Raw genomic sequence first — 20,128 nt, forward strand, 5'->3', positions numbered from 1 at the left:
TAAAATGGGGATGAAGACCGTGAGCCTCAAATGGGACAACCCGATGACCCTGTGTCTCCTCCAGCGCTTAGACCAGTGCTCTGCACATAGCAAGCGCTTAACAAAAACCATCATTATTATTATTAAAATGGGGATGAAGACTGTGAGCCTCAAGTGGGACAACCCGATGACCCCGTGTCTCCCCCAGCGCTAAGAACAGTGTTCTACACATTAGAGAAGCACCGTGGCTCAGTGGAAAGAACACGGGCTTGGGAGTCAGAGGTCATGAGTTCGAATCCCAGCTCTGCCACTGGGTGACTGTGGGCGAGTCACTTCGCTTCTCTGGGCCTCAGTGACCTCATCTGGAAAAAGGGGATTAAGACCGTGAGCCTCACGTGGGACAACCTCATCACCCTGTATCTCCTCCAGCGCTTAGAACAGTGCTCGGCACATAGGAAGCGCTTAACTGGTTATTATTATTAACCAATAGCAGCATTATTCTTCTTCCAAAAAAAAAATTGCGAGGGCGCCGCGGGTCCTCCGGGCCCCTAGGGGGCGCGGTGGCGGGCGGCGCGGACTGGCGGTCCTCCCGGGGGCGGCGCTCTGCCCGGCGCGGACTCGCTGCCCTGGGGGGGGGCGGCGCTCTGCCCGGCGCGGACTCGGTGGGCGCGGAGGGAGACGTGGCCGCTGGGGGGGGGGCGGAGAGCGGAGCGAGAAATCGCGTTGTGCCGAGCGGGCGGCGCTGTGCCAACAGAGGCCTGTTTTTCCCGCGTTGCACGGGGCGGACTCTACCCTCCGGCCCTCCAGCTGCACCCGCACGCTCCCAGGACCTTCCCGAGACATGGCCAAGAGCGGGGCCCGCCTGCGGGACAAGATGGATGGCAACGAGCTGGACCTGAGCCTCGCCGACCTCAACGAGGTGCCCGTCAAGGAGCTGGTCAGTGATGCCTCCTTTGCCCCTGCAACCTCGGGGGCGGCCGGGGAGCCTCCCCCACCCTCCCGATCGGTGGCCGGAGCTGGAACGTCCCCCCGCCGGACGTCTCCTTTATTCCCCCAGCCGTTCGGGGGGCTTTAGGGAGTGCGGACTCTCTGCACAACGCTCCGCCGGGCGCCTGCAAGAGCGCCGTGTCACCTTCCCTGCCAAACCCAGGGCAGCCCAGAAGAATCGTCACCTTGGTATTGGTTAAGCGCTATGTGCGGAGCGCTGTTCTAAGCGCTGGGGGAGATGCGGGGTCATCAGGTCGGCCCACGTGAGGCTCCCAGTCTTCATCCCCATTTGACAGATGAGGTCACCGAGGCACCGAGATGTTAAGTGACTTGCCCACGGTCACGCAGCTAAGGGGCACAGTGGGGATTCGAACCCATGACCTCTGACTCCCAAGCCCGGGCTCTTTCCACTGAGCCACGCTGCTTCTCCAAGCCCCCGGGCCCTCCTGATGGGGGTGGAAACGGGGCCAGGGAAGGGGCGCCGGGCATCCCTTTTTAGACTGCGAGCCCGTCGTTGGGCACAGAGGGTCTCAATGTGTTGCCCGGTTGGCCATTCCGAGCGCTTAGTACAGTGTTCCGGCTCTGCCACTTAGCTGTGTGACTGTGGGCAAGTCACTTACCTTCCCTGTGCCTCGGTTCCCTCATCTGTAAAAATGGGGATGAAGACTGTGAGCCTCACGTGGGACAACCTGATGACCCCTGGATCTCCCCCAGTACTTAAAACGGGGCTCTGCCCATAGTAAGTGCTTAACCAATATCAACATTATTATTATCAGTAAGCGCTCAATAAATACTGTTGAATGAATCCCCAGCTGTGGAGCCAGAGGTAGAGCAGGCAGAGGGACCCGCCCCCGCCCGGGACCTGATATGGCTCTGGAGAGCACGACTCCCCGAGTCGGGGGACAGGGCGTGGGCTGCATCCTCGCAAATCCGGACTCTCTTACCTCAAAGTCTTCCTGAAATCTCCAAGCCCCACTTTCCGACCCTGCGCCTCTCTCCGCATCTGGCCTAACCGGCGGTTTGGGCGGCCGCTCCCTACCCCCGTCCCCACGCCTGACCCGTGGCCTTCCTTCCTTCGGTCACCTCACCGCTGGATTAGCCGGAACCGGCACACGCGCGAGTCTAAGTCCTTTCTGCTCCCCTTCAGGCCGCCCTCCCGAAGGCTACCATCTTGGACCTGTCCTGCAACAAGCTCACTTCCTTGCCGGTAAGAGCCCCCCCCCCCAAGGCGATTAGGTCCCGGGCCATCTAACTCAAATGGAGTCCGCAGGGTGAGTGCCGGGCGGGCGCTGCGTGGGCTCTCTTCTCCCACCCCCTTGGCCACCGGGGCGCACGGAGGCCACTAGCCTGATCGAGAGGGGGGATCCCTCGCCTGGGCCCTGCCTCGCGCCGAGGAGGCGTCCGCGGTGGGGAGTCTGCCCCTTTCCCGGCTCACCAGAGGAGCTCACGAGATGCTCCGACATCCCCGGGGAGGGCCGCCAGGCCGCCCGGAGTCCGAGTCCCCGAGGCGGCCGTGGTTCCAGGAGCTCTGGGCAGAGGTGGTCTGAGGTGCCGCGGTTCTCTCCTCTCCGCGGGCAGTCGGAGTTCTGTGGCCTGACGCACCTGGTGAAGCTGGACTTAAGTAAGAACAAGCTCCAGCAGCTGCCTTTGGACTTCGGCCGCCTGGTCAACCTCCAGCACCTGGACCTCCTCAGCAACAAGCTGGTCACGCTCCCCGTCAGCTTTGCTCAGCTCAAGGTAACTGCTCCTGGAGGGTCCTCCTCGGGTGGAGGGTCCTCCTCGGGTGGAGGGTTGGCGGGTCCCCTGGGCTCACCCGAGGCCGCCGGCATCGAGAGGGTGCCGCCTACCAGCCGGTCCACCCCGGGAGAGAGCGGTGTGAATTTGGGGTGCGGCCTTAGAGGCTCAGGCTCTCCGTTCGTCTCCTCTGCAGAGCCTCAAGTGGCTGGACCTGAAGGACAACCCCCTGGATCCCGTGCTGGCTAAAGTGGCTGGGGACTGCTTGGACGAGAAGCAGTGCAAGCAGAGCGCCGTCCGGGTAGGGGCCGGCCCCCGCCTCATCCTGGGACGTCGCCGGGGCGAGTGGGACCACGGCCTCCCAGCCTCGCTCGGCCCGGGTCTCTGACGAGACCGGGAGGCGTCCAGTCCGAACCGGCTTCCGCCCCGTTCGCTCCCCGAGCCGCCTCTTCCTTGCCCCCGGCAGGTGCTGCAGCACATGAAGGCGGTACAGGCCGACCAGGACCAGGAGAAGCAGCGCCGGCTGCAAGCGGAGCGAGGTGGGATCCGCTGTCTCCGCGGGCCCCCGCGGCTACGGACTCTTGCCCCGCCGCGTCCGTCAAGCCGGGGGTGGGCACCGCGGCGGGGCCGACTTGCCGGGGAGGGTGGATTCCACGTTTTGTCCATTCCCGGGGCCGCCCCGCCCCCAGCAGTCGCGGCGGGTGGCTCGGGAGTGGGCGCAGGGAGAGTCTAGAGGGGAGAGGGCAGACGGGGGCCCGTGCCGCTCTCCAGAGAACGAGAAGAAGCGGGAGGCCCGGCAGCGAGCTCGGGAGGCTCAGGAGCGGGAGCGGCGCAAGAAGGAGAAGGTGGAAGAGAAGGAGCGGCGGAGGCGGGAGTATGACGCCATGAAAGCCACCAAGCGGGAGCCCGAGAAGAAAGTCAAGAAGGAGCCCAGCGAGCCCCGACCAAGTGAGTGCGGGGGAAGGGTCCGGGTCGGCGGCGGCCGGGTGTTGCTTAGAGTCCGTGCCGTGGGCGGGAATTGGGGAGCGGCTCGGGGATGGCGGTGCCCACGCGGCCAGGGATGGGCGGCTCGGGTCTGGACCCGGGGACTCAACCCAACCGCCCCCGTCTTTTCTAGAGCCCGCGCCCACCCCGCGCCCACCCCGGCCTCCTCCCCCGCGGCCGTCCTGGCCCTGGGCCCTCCTGAAGGTCCTGCTGCTGGTGCTGCTGGGCGCCGCCGCGGCGCTGGCCCTGTGCCGGGGGACGGACCTTCAGCGTCAACCCCTCTGCGTCAGCGTGAGCGCCGTCTTTGAGGATGCCCTCCACGGCCTGCGCAGCCACGGCGTCCTGCAGCGGGTCCTGCAGCCCGGCGGCTCGCAGCAGTGACTAGGTCCCCGGCGCGGGCCACCGGCCTCGGGGGGGCCGGGACTCCTGGCCATCGGCTCTGGGGACGGCTCCCCCACCCCCCCGAGACCCTCACGGCGGCAGCCTGCCGGGTCCCGGCCGGCTCAAGGGGCCGACCCTAGTCCCGAGAGGGGTGGTGAGCCGGGCGGGGGCCCGCGGGATAAAGGCTAGGTAGATTTCGGATGAGCGGGGAGCCGCCCCCACTCTGCTGGTTTACACGTGAGATTCTTTGCCCTCAGTGACCGGCGTGATGGGTGGTGGAGGGGGTAGGAGGAAGGTCCCCAACGGCTCGAGTCAAGACGGGCCCCAGGAGACGCAGCTGCCAACCAAGAGGGCCCGGCTGCCGGCCTCAGCCGTGTTCCTGCCCCGCAACTCTCCTTCCCGGGCCGGAGCGTCTGCTGCCGAGGCCCTGGCCGCCCTGAGCGCCCGGCTCCCCACATCCCCCTTCCATCTTGAGCCGGGCTGTAGGAAACACACTAAGAGCGGGATGCCGTGGGACCACTGAGATGGCACGGAGTAGCGGGGTGGGGGGCTAGTCGTGCTGCTCTCCAACGTCGTCTCCGGAGAGGGGTTCCCCACTCCGGCTGCAGAGCCGGGGGGTCCCCCCTCAAGCCAGAGGGCCGGAAGCTTCCCCGTCGGCTGCCCCGGAGCAAGCCCCCGCCCCCCGCAGCCCGGAGGTTCGGACCCTCACCTGGCTGGTAGCACGGGCGGCACACCAAGCAGCGAGATCCAAGTTTTATCACGGGAAGCCGGGCCCACTCTGACGGGTGGGAGTTTACAGAGACCTTCCCGGGCCCCGGGCCGCAACGGTCCACCTCGCCCCCGCCGTCCGCGGACTCTTATTAAATGACTTGTAGTAAACCGGTGAGTAGATCCTTGACTCTGTGCATTCTGTCCCCGCTTCCTCGGCCGGCCCGTCACTCCAGACCGTCCAGAGGGAGGTCAGGGTTCAGGGAGGTCATCTGGAGGTAGACGCGCCGGGATAACTCGGGGCCCAGGCGGCGCGCCGTGGCCGTGACCCCCACCCCTCGGCGCACCTGGATGTCAGCCAGCAGCCGCTGGCGTTCCCGGGGGGAGCCGCAGTTGCCGTAAGCCTGGGGGGAGGGGAGAGAAGAACCCCATCAGCCCCCCAAGCCCCCCGGCCCGAGCCCAGAGCCGGCCGGTCCCGCGGGGTCCCGCGCTTACCCGGAGCAGGAGCCGGGGGGGAGGGGTAGGCGGCGGCAATGGCCGAGGCCACGTCCAGGCTGACCCGGTTGAACTGCCGCAGCTGCCGCTTCCAGACCTGGCCCAGCCCGGTGCCGGCCCGCTCCACCTTGACGCCTCCGGCCCAGGTGCCCTCCGGGTAGAAGGAGAAACCCGTGCGGTCCCTCAGGTGTCTGGAGCCGGACGGAAAGACGGCGGAGCCGTGAGCCCCCGGGGCCTGGACGCAGGGGTTCCTCCCTGCTCGGTCCCACACGGTCACCGAGCCCGACGGCCCGGACGGGGCCGCGGGATAACCGAGGGAGCGACGGGTGGGGGGGATGCGGCAAGACGTGTCGTTGGGCAAGGGGCCGGGGACGGAACGGCCGCACGGCACTCACTTGTAGGGGGCTTCGGCCACGGCCTTGGTGAACATGCAGGCGTAGTCGGCCAGCTCCTGCCAGCTCTCGAGGAGGCGGACCTGGACCGGGGCGTGCGCCTCGAGCTGCAGCTCCACCAAGGCCTGTGAGACCCAACGGCACGGGTGAGGTGGCCCTGCCAGCCGCTGGCCAGGCCGGGGGGAAGCCGGGGCTGCTCCCGGCCTCGGATGGAGCAGCTGCCCCTCCCCGCCTCGCTCCCCTCCTCCCTCGCGAGGCGTGGCCGGAGGCTGCCCCTCCTCACCTCTTCCACGGCCACGCGGGACAGGGAAGGGCCAGACGGGTCTTCCCGGGCCACTCGCGGCCTCCGCCTCGCCTGGGCCGGGGCGCGGCTCCGAGGGCCGGGTCGTCTGTGACGGGAAGGGAGGGGAGCTCAGGGTGGAGAAGAGTGACGGGGAGGGGCCCCGGATAACGCCTGCAGCCACCCTGCTGCCTTGAGACACCGCCTCCAGGCAGCCATCCGGCCCGGGACGCCCCCGGGACAAAAAGCCAAACCTGCAGAGCTTCTCCACGCCCACGACCGCCAGCGACAGGGTTTTTCCCGGGATCCTCGCCGTGGCGTCGGCCACGAAGCTCCGGAGCGAGCCCTTCCCTTCTCTGTGGCCCCCCTGCAGCAGGGAGAGGAAACCACCGTTAACCTGTTCACCCCAGAACCCTCTCCTCAGGCAGCCCGATCGATCAATGTACTTATCGAGCGCTTGCCGTGCGCAGACCCCTCCGCTAAAGCCCCCGACCTATCTCTCCCCTTCCCCGGGGGGCCACGGTTCACCCTTGCAGTTCGGTCCCGAGAACCCTCTCCCCAGCCAGCACACCTGCTCCGGGCCGTGGACCAAGGACACGAATTCTTCGGCCGGCAGGACGACCAGGACACCGGGCTCCTCGGTCCAGCCGCCCTCTGCGACCTGCCACGAGACAAACGGATGCCTCTCCCTGCCCCGGGAAGACCTGGGCAATTCCACTTTACCCGTCCGACTCCCTCGGTGCTCCAAAGGGAAACCCCAACCCCCAGCTCTCCCAGGCACCCGGCATCCGTGACGTGGAGCGGTCGGGGGCTCGGCCTGGACGCTGCTCGGATGCCGTTAGGCAGCCCGGGGAGCCCCACCTTTCACCCTAATAAATGAAGAAATTTGTACATTCCAAGCCCTTAGCACAGTGCTCTGCACATAGTAAGCACTCAATAAATACTACTGAATGAATGAAAGGAAACAAACGGTCCCATCGAGGCGGATGGGAGAAGGGGCAGAATAGCCCTAGGCCTGTCCCACAGGGGTGTGGAGAGGGTGTCGCGTTGTGCCCACGTGGCGTTCGTCAGGACACGCTCCCTAACGGTATGAAGCTTGGGTGTGTGGAGAGGGGGCGGATCATACAGGGAGGCAGTGCTTACGCTCCTCCCAGCACAGCTCGGGCCAAAGAGTCCTGGAAAGATGCGGGTCACAGAAGGAACGGAGTGAGTAGAGGGTGAGAGGAAGCGGGGAGGAGGGGGATTAAGAGGAGCTTTAACAGAAGCATCTCGGTGGCTGTGGAAAGTCCGGCCCCAGGTCACTCACCAAGAGAAAAGGGAACGGTAAAAAAAAGCATCAGGGACATTCGGGGAACCCAACGAGGAAGTCTCCTTTCCCACACCGGGGGGGGGGGGGTGTGGGAGCCCTTCGGATGCAAGGAGGGGGCAGGAAGGGTCCCGGTGGGCGAGGGCGGGTGGGGGACCGGCACCTAGCAACGCCTCGGAGGGCTCACCTGGCCCAGCGCCGCTCTCCTCTTCCAGGCCATGCTGCAGGGGATGGTCTGGGCCTCGATCTCACAGGCACATTCCGTGGCCTGCAAAGCGCTGAGGATCCGCCCGCCTCCCTCGAGCTGCAAAAGAGCTAAGGAAGAACGGATGAGAGCGCCGTCGGGGCCGCGGCCGAGTCGGGGGCCCAGGCGGGCAGGGGAGCGGTACCTGGATCTAGCAGCACAGCGATGTGTTTCAGACACTCCTCCGGCCGCTGGGCCTTGAGAGCCCGAGCCAGGGCCTTCCTCCGCTCCCGCTCCTCGGCTTCCTCCTGCCGCTTCAGCCTGGCCCTTCCTGCCCCGTCCGGACGGCGCTTGGCCCTCTTGGGCGGAGACGGGCACGCGGAGCCCGCCCCGGGCTCTCCTCTGCCCTCGAGTCTCTCGGCCAGAGGGATCGATTCCTCCTCCACCTCCTCCTCTTCGCTCCCGCTACCGAGGACTAAGACCGGCTCTTCGGAGAGGGCGGCTCCCGCTGGGTCCCGAGGAGCCGCCGGCCCAGCCGCGCCGGCTTTCGGCCTGAACGGGGGAGGAGGGTCGTCCGAGTCGGAGCTGCTGACCGCCACCACCTTCTTCACTTCATCGCCCCGGAGCCCCGAGCTCTTTTCCCGAGGCGGCGGCGGTTGCCTGAGAAAGGTAAACGTGGGCAGCTCCTCCTCCGAGTCGCTCGCTCCGGAGGCGGGGGGAGCCTTCCTCGACCCCCTGGACCCAAGTCGCCTCGCCATCGTTTGCTGCGGAGGGAACGCGACCGGCGTGAGGAGGTGGAGGTCAAGAGTCCTACTCGCCTCTAAGCGCCGTGAACGGTTTCGGCCTCGCCGGGTCGAGCAGCGTGGCACCGTGGAGAGGGCGCAGGCCTGGGAGTCCGAAGGACCTAAGTTCTACTGCCGGTTCTGCTGTGTGACTTCGCTGTGCTTCAGCTGAAAAATGGGGATTAATAATAATAATAACAGTATTTCTTAAGCGCTTACTATGTGCCAAGCACTCTTCTCAGCGCTGGGGTAGATAAAACATAATCAGGTTGTCCCACTTGGGGCTCACAGTCTTAATCCCCACTTTATAGTTGAGGTAACTGAGACACAGAAAAGAATAATAACTCTAATAATAATAATGGTATTTTTTAAGCACTTACTACGTGCCAAGCACTGTTATAATAATAATGTTGGCATCTGTTAAGCGCTTACTACGTGCACAGCACTGCTCTAAGCGCTGGGGTGGAGACGGGGTCATCCGAGTGTCCCACGTGAGGCTCACGGTCTTCATCCCCATTTTACAGATGAGGGAACTGAGGCACAGAGCAGTTAAGCGACCTGCCCAAAGTCACCCAGCTGGCAAGCAGCGGAGCCGGGATTAGAACCCATGACCTCCGACTCCCAAGCCCGGGGCTCTTTCCACTGAGCCACGCTCCTTCTCGATTTTCATTCAGTCGTATTTACCGAGCGCCTACCGCGTGCGGAGCACTGTACTAAGCCCTTGGAACGTACAGTTCGGCAACGGATAGAGCCCATCCCTGCCCCACAACGGGCTCTACCCCATCTCTGAGTACCGTGCCTGGCACACAGTATTGGTATCTGGTATTTGTGAAGCGCTCACTATGTGCCGAGCACTGTTCTAAGCGCTGGGGAGAGACAAGGTACACAGGTTGCCCCCCGTGGGGCTCACCGTCTTCATCCCCATTTCCCAGGTGAGGTCACCGAGGCCCGGAGAAGCGAAGCCAAAGTCACCCAGCAGACAAGGGATTAGAACCCGTGACCTGTGACTCCCCAGCCTGGGCTCTTGCCCCTGAGCCACGATGTGAATAATCATGTTGGTATTTGTTAAGCGCTTATTATGTGCAGAGCACTGTCCTAAGCGCTGGGGGAGATGCGGGGTCAACCGGTGGTCCCCCGTGGGGCTCAAAGTCTGCATCCCCATTTGGCAGATGAGGTCACTGAGGCCCAGAGAAGTGAAGTGACTTGCCCAAGGTCACCCAGCTGACACGTGGCAGAGCCGGGATTCGAACCCATGACCTCGGACTCCCAAGCTGAGCTCTTGCCACTGCTTCAGCCTCAAGTGGGGCCACCTGCTGACCTTGTATCCCCTCCCCCAACGGTGACACAGCGCTTGGCACAGAGTAAGCGCTCAACACATGCCGCCATCATCATCATCATCATCATTATTATTAATAATAATTAGACTGCGAGCCCGTCAAATGGGCAGGGATTGTCCATCTGGTGCCGAATTGGACGTTGCAAGCGCTTAGCACAGTGCACCGCACAGAGTAAGCGCTCAGTAAATAGTGGTGGGGGAGGGGTGAGGAGGACACCCCCTAGCAGGACCCACCTTGGTTGGGAGGGGGCGCGGGCGCCGGAAGTGCCGCCCCCGTCGAGCCGGAAGTGCCCCCGAGAACAGGAAGTCCCGCCCCCGGAGCACCGGAAGTACCCCGGGTACCGGAAGTCCCCGCCCCGAAACACCGGAAGACCCCCCCGAAAGTACCGGAAGTCCCGCCCCCGGGTCCCCGGAAGTGGGCGGCCCGACCTCCGCTCCCAACCCGGGGGCGGCCATGGCGGCGTTGGGGCTGCTCGGCGCGAGGGCGGCCCGGCTGGCGGGTAAAGCCTCCCGCGAGGAAGGCGGATCGGGACCGGAACCGGAAGCCCAACCGAGGGAGGGCGGGAGGATGCCGGGAAGCAGGCCCTGGTTGGGGGGGGGGGGGGGCGGGCGGGAGGGTCCCTCTTTCGGCCGTTCCCAGCGCTTAGCTCAGGGCTCTGCACAGAGGAGGGGCTCAGTCAATACGGTCGAATGAATGAATGACTTCCCCTCCCCCCCCCCCCCCCGCGGGCCTGGAGAGTTGCATTCGCTCTCTCTTCTTAATAATAATAATAGTTTCTTCCTAATGTTGGTATTTGTTAGGCGCTCACTATGTGCAGAGCGCTGTTCTAAGCGCTGGGGGAGATCCAGGGTCCTCAGGTGGTCCCACGTGAGGCTCCCGGGCTTCATCCCCATTTGACAGATGAGGTCACTGAGGCCCAGAGAAGTGACTTAATAATAACGTTGGTATCTGTTAAGCGCTCACTCTGTGCGGAGCGCTGTTCTAAGCGCTGGGGGAGATCCAGGGCCATCAGGTTGTTCCACGTGAGGCTCACGGGCTTCATCCCCATTTCCCAGAGGAGGTCACTGAGGCCCAGAGAAGTGAAGTAGCAATAATAATGTCGGTATTGGTTAAGCGCTTCCTATGTGCAGAGCACTGTTCTAAGCGCCGGGGTGGACACAAGGGAATCAGGTTGTCCCACGTGAGGCTCCCAGTCTTCATCCCCATTTCCCAGAGGAGGTCACTGAGGCCCAGAGAAGTGAAGTAGCAATAATAATGTCGGTATTGGTTAAGCGCTTCCTATGTGCAGAGCACTGTTCTAAGCGCCGGGGTGGACACAAGGGAATCAGGTTGTCCCACGTGAGGCTCCCAGTCTTCATCCCCATTTTTCCAGATGAGGTCACTGAGGCCCAGAGAAGTGAAGTGACTTGCCCACCGTCCCACAGCTGACGAGTGGCAGAGCTGGGATTCGAACCCATGACCTCTGACTCCAAAGGCCGTGCCCTTTCCACTGAGCCATGCTGCTTCTTAAGCGCTTTAGTATGTGCCAAGCACTCTCCCGAGAGCTGGGGGAGACCGGCGTGGCTTGGTGGAAAGAACCCAGGCTGGGAAGTCACAGGTCGTGGGTTCGAAACCCCGCTCTGCCGCTGTCAGCCGTGGGACCTCGGGCAAGTCACTTCTCTGGGCCTCAGTTCCCTCGTCTCTAAAATGGGGATGAAGACTGAGCCCCACGTGGCACAACCTCAGTATCTTCTATCTACCCCAGCGCCTAGAACAGTGCTTGGCACAGAGCAAGCGCCAAATAAATACCAACATTATTATTACAAGGTGATAGGTAGTCCCGCACGGGGCTCCCAGTCTTCATCCCCATTTGACAGATGAGGGAGCTGAGGCCCAGAAAAGTGAAGTGACTTGCCCAAAGTCACCCGGCTGACGAGTGGCGGAGCCGGGATTATTCATTCAGTAGTATTCACTGAGCGCTTACTACGGGCAGAGCACTGTACTAAGCGCTTGGGATGGACAAATGGGCCACAGATGGAGACGGTCCCTGCCCGTTGACGGGAAGCCCACAACCTCGGGTTCCCACAGATGACAAGTGGCAGAGTGGGAATTCGAACCCATGACCTCTGACTCCCAAGCCCGGGCTCATTCCACTAAGCCCCGCTGCTTCTCTAATTATTGCTTGGTGACGGTATTTGTTAGGCTCTTACCGTGTGCCAGGCACAGTGTGCCAAGTTTGCTTGGGGTCGACACAAGCAAATCAAGGTGGGCACGTGTCCCACCTGGGGATCACATCTCAATCCCCACTTTACAGATGAGAAAACTGAGAGGGAGAGAGGAAGGGAAGCGACTTGACCGAGGTCACACGGCAGACACGCGGCGGAGCCGGGGTCCTTTCGAGTCCCCGGCCCGCGCTCTTCACCCGCCTCCCCGAGTAGGGCCAGGCTCCGGCGGGGACCCTCAGAGGATTTTGAGATTGCGATGTGTCGGGAGCGGGTAGATGCCCCCCAGGGCCGTGGGGCCTGCGCAGATGCTGTGGGAGGCCGAGCGATGGACCCCGAGCGGCCCCTGCCCCGGCCCCATGAGCTGCAGCCAACTCTGCCCTCTCCGGGATGCGTCTGGAGGGTGGCTGGTGTTTTGAGGCCCGGAAGACCGCGGAGGAGAAAGAGGAGACGTGGCCTTAACTCGTGGAGCGAAATGCCTGGGTCGATCCTCTCTGGACGGCGCCTTGGCCCTGGGCTCGTCTGGGGAGGCGGGGAGGAGGGGGCTGGGCCCGTATCCTTCCGGCCCGGTGCTGCGCTTGGTGATGCCGTCCGGCTGCACTGGATGCGTCACAAGCCCCTGCCCCGGGACGGGGTCCTGGGACCCGACACGCTTCTTTCCTTGGGATCTCAGCCCTGCCGTCCGCCCCCCAGCTCCCTCTCCTGCTTTCTCCCGAGAGCCAACCTGGCGGGACGGGGGGCCGGCCTCCCTGGGTCGACTTCCCGCGCTTCTGACGTCCCGTCCCCCGTCTCCGTCGCCCCGCAGGGCTCGTCCCGCCCCCGGCCCCGGCCTCGGCCGTGAGATTTGCGTCCAAGAAGACGGGTGGAAGTTCCAAGAACCGTGGAGGGAAAGCTCCGGGCAAACACTACGGCGTCAAAAAGTTGGACGGTGCGTCTCACCCCGTGCTCCCGGGGACTCTGCCCGCCCGGGGGACGAGGGGGGACCCGGGCCTCGAACCAGAAGGGGTCTGTGCGTCGAAGAGGTGATCGGCTGTGCCCTTCGCTCCGGACACCGGCGAGGCCTGGGAACGTTCGGAGGCTTGGGGGGAAACAGGAGGCCGTGAACGGGATCGGAGTCGAACGGGAGGGAAACGGAGGGGTCCCGGGGGGTTCGGGCTGAGGCTTCCCGTCCACTGGGCCCAGACCACCCTCTCCCTCCCGTTTCAGGTCAGTACGTCCACGTGGGCAACATCATCGCAACTCAGCGCACTTTTCGCTGGCACCCAGGAGCCCACGTGAGTCTCAGCCGCCCGGCCCGGCGGGAGGGGTGGCCCCACGCCTCTCTGCCCGGCGGCTCCGGGGACCCTCGGTCTTGCGAGTCCCTCCTGGGTGTGTCCGCCTGCCCCGCCACCGGGGCCACGAGAAAGGACGGGCCCAGCCCGCTCAGACCACCGCTCGCCGGGGCGTCCTCCCCTCCGTCCCCACTCGGACCCCAGGGAGCTCGAGGCGGGAAAAGGCCGGAACCCTGGCCGAGGCCCCGGGCTCGCCCCTTCCACCCCTGCCTCTGTCCTTGGGGCACCGGGACTGGAGTACCCGGTGAATACTCGGGGCTCCGGGGACGCCCCCGGCTGACCTGTGTGTGTCTTGTGGATTCCAGGTGGGGCTGGGCAAGAACAAGTGCCTCTTTGCGCTGGAGGAAGGGACCGTGCGCTACACCAAAGAAGTGTACGTGCCCCCCCCCGGCAACGCCGAGGCCGGGGACGTCATCCGCCGGCTCCCCCAGGGCGCCGTGCTCTACAAGACCTTCGTCCACGTTGTCCCCGCCCAACCAGTGGGCGCCTTCAAGCTGGTGGCCATGCTCTGACGCCGTGGGCCGGGCACGAGTACCCACGGTTGGACCCTTGGACGGGCCGGCGGGGGCCGGCGGGCTGAGCGCGTGCGGCGAAGCCGGAATAAAGGAGGTTCCGCGCAGTGGCACGAGTCAGCGATGGAAGGAGGGGATGGTCTCCGCACCCCTGCCTCGCTCCCGGAGGGGAGCAGAGGCACCTGGGCGAGGGGGCAGGGGAGGAGGGGCCCCAGGGCCCCCCCGGCTCCCTTGGAGGGAGGACAGGAAGGGAGATCTGCCTGCCGAGTCCAAGACCCGGTCCCCGGGGGTGGGGGCAGCCGTCCGCGTGACTCCCGCTCCCCCGGTCCGCCGCACCCTAGGGACGGGACCCACGCCGGCCACGGCCAGGGACGGTGGGCTTAAGATGTCGGGGTGGGAGGAGGGGGTGCGACTGCCGCCGAGGTGGCCGACCCTTGGCTCCCTCTGCACCCAGAGAGGCGGGCCGGGGCCTACCCGGACAGACGACAAGCAAGGCCGCAACGTCTCCTCATCGCGGTTTATGTGCGAAGCCGCTTCGGAAGCCGGAGCCGTGGGGTCCCGCAGACGGGCCCCCAACCCCCGGCCTCTCCTCGGCGGTCCTGGGGCTGGTGATGGGGCTGGGGCCCGGGTCATCTCCACCCCATAGTCGGCTCGGGGCTAGAGCTCCCTAAGGCCCGCTCCACCTTGGAGCTCTAAGCGGGTCTCGGCTCCCGCGGCCCGGCTTCCCCGCCTGGACTGTAAACCCCCTGCGGGACGAGGACCGCGTCCGAGCTCACATCTGCCCCAGCCGTTAGTACGATACGGTGCTTGGCACGTCCCGAGTGCTCAACGGGTACCATTATTATTATTCCTGCCCCGTTGCTGGCTGACCTAGCGTTTCCCCTCGGGGCTGGGGGAGCAGAGGCAACGGGCCAGCTCCCAGGAACGGCGTGGGCTTGAGGCGGAGGGCGGCGACAGCGGCGAGCAGGCGGCGGGAGCCGGTCTTGCGATGCCCGACGTCCCACCCCGCGGGGAAGAGCCGGGCGAGACGGAGGCCGGGGCCCCTACACCGCCGTGTTCCTGGGCCCCGCGAAGGCGACCGCACCCTGGCCCCCGACTTCGGCTCTCAGGGACTCTTCGTAGGTGGGGGGCATCTAGAGGCGAGAGAGAGCCGGGTGAGGATTCGTCCCCAGCGGCACCGAGACCCTCGGCCACCCGCCCCGCTCCCTCCGCTTCCCCCAGCCTCGAAGAGTTTGGGTCGGAGTTTTTGCCCCTCTGGGCCTCCCGCTCCCTGCGGGCATGGGGTGGCCCCATGTGCCTTCTCACAGGGGCGCAGGGAAGGGTCCTCTGCCCTCACTGAACAGAGCAGGAAACGTGGGGGGGGGGGGTACGTCGTGTGCGTACGGCACGCGAGGGGCAGGAGGGAGGGGACCCGCCTGGCCCGGATCCATCCGGAGTGAGACCCGGGGCTGAGGGACCGATCTGGGGAGGAGAGGGCCCCGGGTGCGGGGAGCAGAGGGGTAGGAGGTGTCACCTCTCCGCGGGCCCACAGCCCGAAGCGCCGGGCAATCAGTTGGTGGACGTGCCGCTGGCGGTCCTTCTTGCGAATGCTCTCGTAGCTGGGCAGGCGAGGGGGCTGCCACGGGCGGAGCTGGTAGCCGTGAGGCGGCCCCACGCAGAACGGCTCGCTGCCCTGCCGACGACCCCGAGACCAACGGCCTCCCGGTCACCTGAGGGAACCTGCCCTGCCTGGGCTCCCCCGACTCTTTCCCCCGGCGGCTCGGGACCCTCTGTCCTCCCTCCCCTCCTGCCCCCGGGACCCTTATTCTGCCACCCCTTCACCCGGGGCCCCGACCCGGCGCACTCGCCTGCGTTCTGGAGGTCTCTGCGGTTCTGTCCGCAGGCTGGGCCCCGGCGTGAGACCCCCCCAGACTCTGGCGGTGGCTGAGGTAGGGAGGGGGACAGTCCTGTGGGGAGAGGGACAATACCCAGGGTGAGAGCACGGTCGGTGGACAGTTGACTGGTTTCCACAGGTCAGAGTCCAGTCTCAACTCCCATCCTCACCCGACGGATTGCACCCTGACCCCCGTCCTTCCCCGGCCAGTCCTGTGGTTGAAAAGAAGCCCCCCGCCGAGGGGAAGGGAATAAGGGGTAGAGGAGGGGGCCGCGGCTGAGCTGCGGAACTCCAGAAGTCTGGGCTCTGATCCTTCGGAGGTCCCTGCCCCGACAACAGAAACCAGAGCCCTCCCTAAGCTACAGTCTGGACTTGGGACCCCAAGGGTCCAGGCCGCTCCCGCCCATCTGGGCGCCCGGAGCGTGGGGGTGGCTTCCTTCCCGGTTAGCCCGGGGGCCCAAACGGGTGAGTCTGCAATTGTCCCCAGCTGGAGAAGTCCCCAGATGGGGACCTCCCGGCGCACCCAGATCTGACCCCCGACTCGACTACGGCCCCTTCCAACAGCAAGAGCCCCAACCGTGCACCCTCCTCCCCCTCCCCACTCACTGCCAGATCCTTTACCCCAGGCCAGGAGGGGGTTGGGACTGGGCTAGTTGCAGGTTGAATGTCTGGGGTGGCTTGGGGCACTGGCCGTTCGACTTCTCCCTCAAATCCCCCCCCCGTGACGGAGGCTGATTTCCCCAGTGGGGCTCGCTCCCGTCCCCCGGCCCAGCTCTGGGCTCCCCCAGCTGGTCTCCCCGCTCCTGCCTGGAGGGAGGCGGAAACTTCTGGGGCGGAGCTGGGCCAGGCGGACAACCCCGGAGACAAGTAGCGAGATCCGGGAAGCGGAGGATGTGGTGATAGAGGAGCCCTGGAGCGGACTTCGAGTTAACCTAAGAGAAGCAGCGTGGCTCAGTGGAAAGAGCACGGGCTTTGGAGTCGGAGGTCACGGGTTCGAATCCCCGCTCGGCCGCCCGTCAGCTGTGTGACTTTGGGCGAGTCACTTAACTGCTCGGTGCCTCGGTGACCTCATCTGGAAAATGGGGATTAAGACCGTGAGCCCCACGTGGGGCAACCTGATTCCCCCGTGTCTACCCCAGCGCTTAGAACAGTGTGGGGCACATAGTGAGCGCTTAACAGATACCAACGTTATCATTATTATTATTACGCACTGGGCCTCGCTCCCTTCCGCTTGGGTCCCCCTTCGCATTCGCCGGACCACCGCTCTCTCCACGTTCAAAGCTTTCTTAAGGCACGTATCCTCCGGGAGGCCTTCCCCGATTAATCCTTCGTCTTCCCCCACATCCCTCCCACAATACCACCTCAGGAACCTCTTCGCCGTCGACATAAATCGTGTACTCCCAACCGAGGCATTTCTATATATATGACTTAGCCGATCTGCTACTTAAGTAGTAATTTACATAGATACCCACTCTTTCTTTTCCTCCTCTCTTAAAGATTTTTTGTATCTGTCTCCTCTGCTTGATTATAATAATAATAATGTTGGTATTTGTTAAGCGCTCACTATGTGCCGAGCGCCGTTCTAAGCGCTGGGGTAGACACAGGGGAATCGGGTTGTCCCACGTGGGGCTCACAATCTTCATGCCCATTTTACAGATGAGGTAACTGAGGCACCGAGAAGTGAAGTGACTCGCCCCAAGTCACACAGCTGACAAGTGGCCGAGCGGGGATTCGAACCCGTGACCTCTGACGCCAAAGCCCGTGCTCTTTCCACTGAGCCACGCTGCTTCTCAAGCTCCTACTGTGCTCTCCCAACTGAGTAGCACAGTACTTCACACTCAATAGGCACTCAGTAAGTACCATCACGTAAGGGGCGTTCAGGGACTACAGGTCGGGACTCCTAGTGTCCCTGACAGCTGAGGTAGGGAGCAGGGAGGAAATGGGCCGAAGGCAAACTCTCCCCAGGCTCTCCCTCCCACTTTGAGCCAGGGGAACTCCACAATAGGCATCATCATCAGCGGTATTTACTGAGCGCTTACTACGTGCTTGGCCCGTAGTAAGCACTTACCAAATACCAACATTATCATCACGTGCAGAGAAGTGTACTAAGCGACTGGGTGAGTGCGACAGGGCCCGTCATCGGGCAGGGATTGTCTCTGTTGCCGACTTGTCCATTCCAAGCGCTTAGTACAGTGCTCTGCACCTAGGAAGCGCGCAATAAATACTATCGAATGAAGGGACAGAGTTAGCAGACCAGTTCCCCGCCCACAGCAAGCTTAAAATCTAGCTAGGGGCAAGGAACGTCTCCAGCTGGGGCGGTCCCCTCCCCGCCATCATTCCTACACTCCTCCTGCTCGGCCCCATCTCCCTTCCAGCCCGCTGGGCTCGGTGAGGTGGGTGGGGTAGACGGTACTCACATACTGGCTGGGGTTCTGGAAGAAGCGGCAGGAGCGTAGGAGTTGGCAGCACTGGGGGTCGCGCTGGTACAGGAGCAGAAGGAGCAGCAGGATGGCCACAATGAACACAAATGAGGAAACTAACGGAGAGCAAGGAACAGTCAGCAGCCCCGAGGGCCCGCTCGGGCCCCGAGGACCCGCTCGGGCCCCGAGGACCCGCTCGGGCCCCCAGGACCCGCTCGGGCCCCCAGGACCGCGGTCCCGACCTGAGCCAAGCTACTTCGCCGGGGTTGCCCCTCTCCCCTTCCTCCGGCAACACCCTCCGGCTCCAGATCCGCTTGCAACTGGGATCCCCGGACGACGGCCTTGGCCGGACCCGCCTCCCTCCCTCCTCTCTCCCCCCCGGCCGCTGCCCCGAGTCTGTCTGGCCCAGACCGGCCCCATCCGGCAGCGGGCCGCGATGTGGCCATCCGATTTCCAGGCCAGAGCTGGGCCCAGAGTTCCGCCCGTGGACACGGTCTGGTAGGCAGCGGGGGGAAAGGGAAGGGAAAATAAGGAAGGAGAGGCCTGGGGGTCAGCGCGGGGAGCCAAGGTGACGGGCACCCCCTTACCGGACCCTGAACGCAACAGCCGCGTCTGACTTGTCCGCCCCGACAAACCACCCCCAACCTGTCGCCCCATCAGCCTCCCCCCCCCCGCCCCGGGGAAAAGGCAGCAGAGACCCAGAACCTCGGAGCGGGCGGGGAAGGGAGGCGACCCGGGGTCCCGGGACGACGATCCCCGCAGCCGCGCCGAGCGGCCCGCCGAAGAGAGAGGCGGACACTCACCCGAGGCGATGACGACGGCCAGGATGCTGCCGTCCACGAAGGCCCCGGGGCTGGCCTCGGAGGGGGGATAGCTGGGAGGGGGCATGGGCCGTTCCTCGCACTCGCCAGCACGCTGGGTGGAAGAGGGGGCGGGGCCGGGCCCGCAGGTGCCGTTCCCAGCCCGGAGGCCACAGCGTCCACCACGGCAGGTGGCCCCGGCCACCCTGGGCTTCGGTGGCCGGGCGCGGGGCTACCCGGGGCCCCCTCCTCCCGCCGCCCTCGAGGCGTCGCCTCGGAGGAGACCCGGGGGGGGGCCGCAGAAGCCGGGTTCGACGCTCTCGGACCCTCCGCCGGCCACGGCCCCGACCCCCCGAGGGAAGCGCCGCGGATCCCGCGGCGCGCGGCCCCCCGCGGACGGAACCTCCGCCCGAGGGCCTCCTCTGCCCGCCCGGGCCTCGCCGGACCCGGCCGAGGTGGCGGCTCGGCAGCCTTCGCGGGACTGGATCTTTGCCCCCGGCTTCCCCCTCCTCCACCCCCCACGGCGTCCACGGTCCCTCCCCGCCCACCGGCCGGCGTCCCGGCCCCTACTGGACCGGTGGCCGGCTCCCCCCACGGAGCGCGGGGCCCGCCGTCGCCAGGGAGACGGAGCACGCGGTGCCAATACAAAAGCCGCGGGCCCGAGCTCCCGCCGCCTATACTTCTTTTTCCAACGGGATAATCGCACCGCCCGGTGCGGCCGCCGCAAAAGCCTGCGCCGCCCCCCCCCCGCCGCGGTCACCCCCGTCACGTCGGGGGCCCGGAGAGGGACCTCGGGGTCGCCTTCCGCGGTCCCCGCCCGCCAGGGGTTTCACTCCTCCCGGCCCCCGGCCCTACGCCGGGCACGGAGCCCTGGCTCCGGGTCCCAAGTCCAGCGGGAGCGGAGGAGGCGGAGTCCGGCGGCCGGGGTGCCCCCCTCGAGGGAGGGGGAGGGCGAGGAAGCCCAGGGGCCCGTCAGCCCCGTGGGCCCGACGCCCTCCGGCCCGGCCCCGGGGTCTCGGCTCGGGCCGGGGTCCGCGAGGAGCAGGGGCCCGAGGGAGGAGAGAGCGATACAGGCGCTCATCGGCTTCCGCCGCCTCCGACCGAGCGGGGCGGTTTCAACGGCCCCGGCGGGACGGGGACGTAGGGGTGGGGCTGGGGACGGGAAACCGAGGACTCTGCCCTCCCGGCCCTCCCGGCCGCTGACATCAGGGAGGACACGGATTCTCGGCTCTAGAGATATAGATATATTTCTGCGGTTGCTTATTGAACTAAACCCCCCGTTCCAGCGCACGGGGGTCGTGTCCCGGTCTCTCGCCGCTGTCGTGGCCCCTTTTAATGACGAACGGGCCATCTGGGGGGCTCGGGCCCCTGCCCCCCCCGCTCCGCCTCCCAGGGACCGGCACGTCCCGGGCGTCGGCCCGAGGACGGCACCCGCATTTTCG

At 65.4% G+C, this 20,128-nt stretch overlaps 4 protein-coding genes across 10 annotated transcripts in view; 2 read left to right on the plus strand and 2 right to left on the minus strand.

Annotated features, from left to right (window-relative positions):
* The window catches only part of ACSF2 (acyl-CoA synthetase family member 2), a 33,091-nt gene extending 30,544 nt beyond the window's left edge, over nt 1-2,547 (minus strand). For 3 of the 7 annotated variants that reach the window (XM_029079959.2, XM_029079960.2, XM_029079961.2), the window contains exon 1: nt 2,402-2,537. In XM_029079959.2, the coding sequence (XP_028935792.1) occupies nt 2,402-2,429 (28 nt within the window). In that variant the 5' untranslated portion in view covers nt 2,430-2,537. Of the gene's footprint in view, nt 1-2,401 lie in introns of all 7 variants that reach the window. The other 4 variants (XM_029079956.2, XM_029079957.2, XM_029079964.1 and 1 more) reach the window with 3 other exon arrangements.
* LRRC59 (leucine rich repeat containing 59) lies at nt 652-4,944 on the plus strand. The gene is made up of 7 exons (XM_029079967.1): nt 652-916; nt 2,114-2,173; nt 2,545-2,703; nt 2,897-3,001; nt 3,167-3,239; nt 3,472-3,648; nt 3,818-4,944. Exons 1-7 carry the CDS (start codon nt 821-823, stop codon nt 4,063-4,065), a joined length of 918 nt encoding a protein of 305 aa, XP_028935800.1. The 5' UTR covers nt 652-820; the 3' UTR covers nt 4,066-4,944.
* On the minus strand, nt 4,805-9,858 carry EME1 (essential meiotic structure-specific endonuclease 1). Its single transcript, XM_029079965.2, is given in 10 exon segments — nt 4,805-5,177; nt 5,269-5,286; nt 5,288-5,459; nt 5,664-5,785; nt 5,944-6,049; nt 6,195-6,307; nt 6,512-6,601; nt 7,434-7,561; nt 7,636-8,194; nt 9,783-9,858. Coding segments are annotated over 9 exon segments (1,479 nt in total). The 5' UTR covers nt 8,189-8,194; nt 9,783-9,858; the 3' UTR covers nt 4,805-5,000.
* A 122-nt stretch (nt 9,859-9,980) lies between these two features.
* On the plus strand, nt 9,981-13,700 carry MRPL27 (mitochondrial ribosomal protein L27). Its single transcript, XM_029079968.2, has 4 exons — nt 9,981-10,048; nt 12,556-12,678; nt 12,957-13,024; nt 13,387-13,700. The coding sequence occupies exons 1-4, from the start codon at nt 10,003-10,005 to the stop codon at nt 13,591-13,593; spliced, it is 444 nt and encodes a 147-aa protein (XP_028935801.1). The 5' UTR covers nt 9,981-10,002; the 3' UTR covers nt 13,594-13,700.
* Nucleotides 13,701-20,128: the final 6,428 nt, after the last annotated feature.

Source organism: Ornithorhynchus anatinus, chromosome 15, assembly GCF_004115215.2.
Source record: "Ornithorhynchus anatinus isolate Pmale09 chromosome 15, mOrnAna1.pri.v4, whole genome shotgun sequence".
Classification (NCBI taxonomy): domain Eukaryota; kingdom Metazoa; phylum Chordata; class Mammalia; order Monotremata; family Ornithorhynchidae; genus Ornithorhynchus; species Ornithorhynchus anatinus.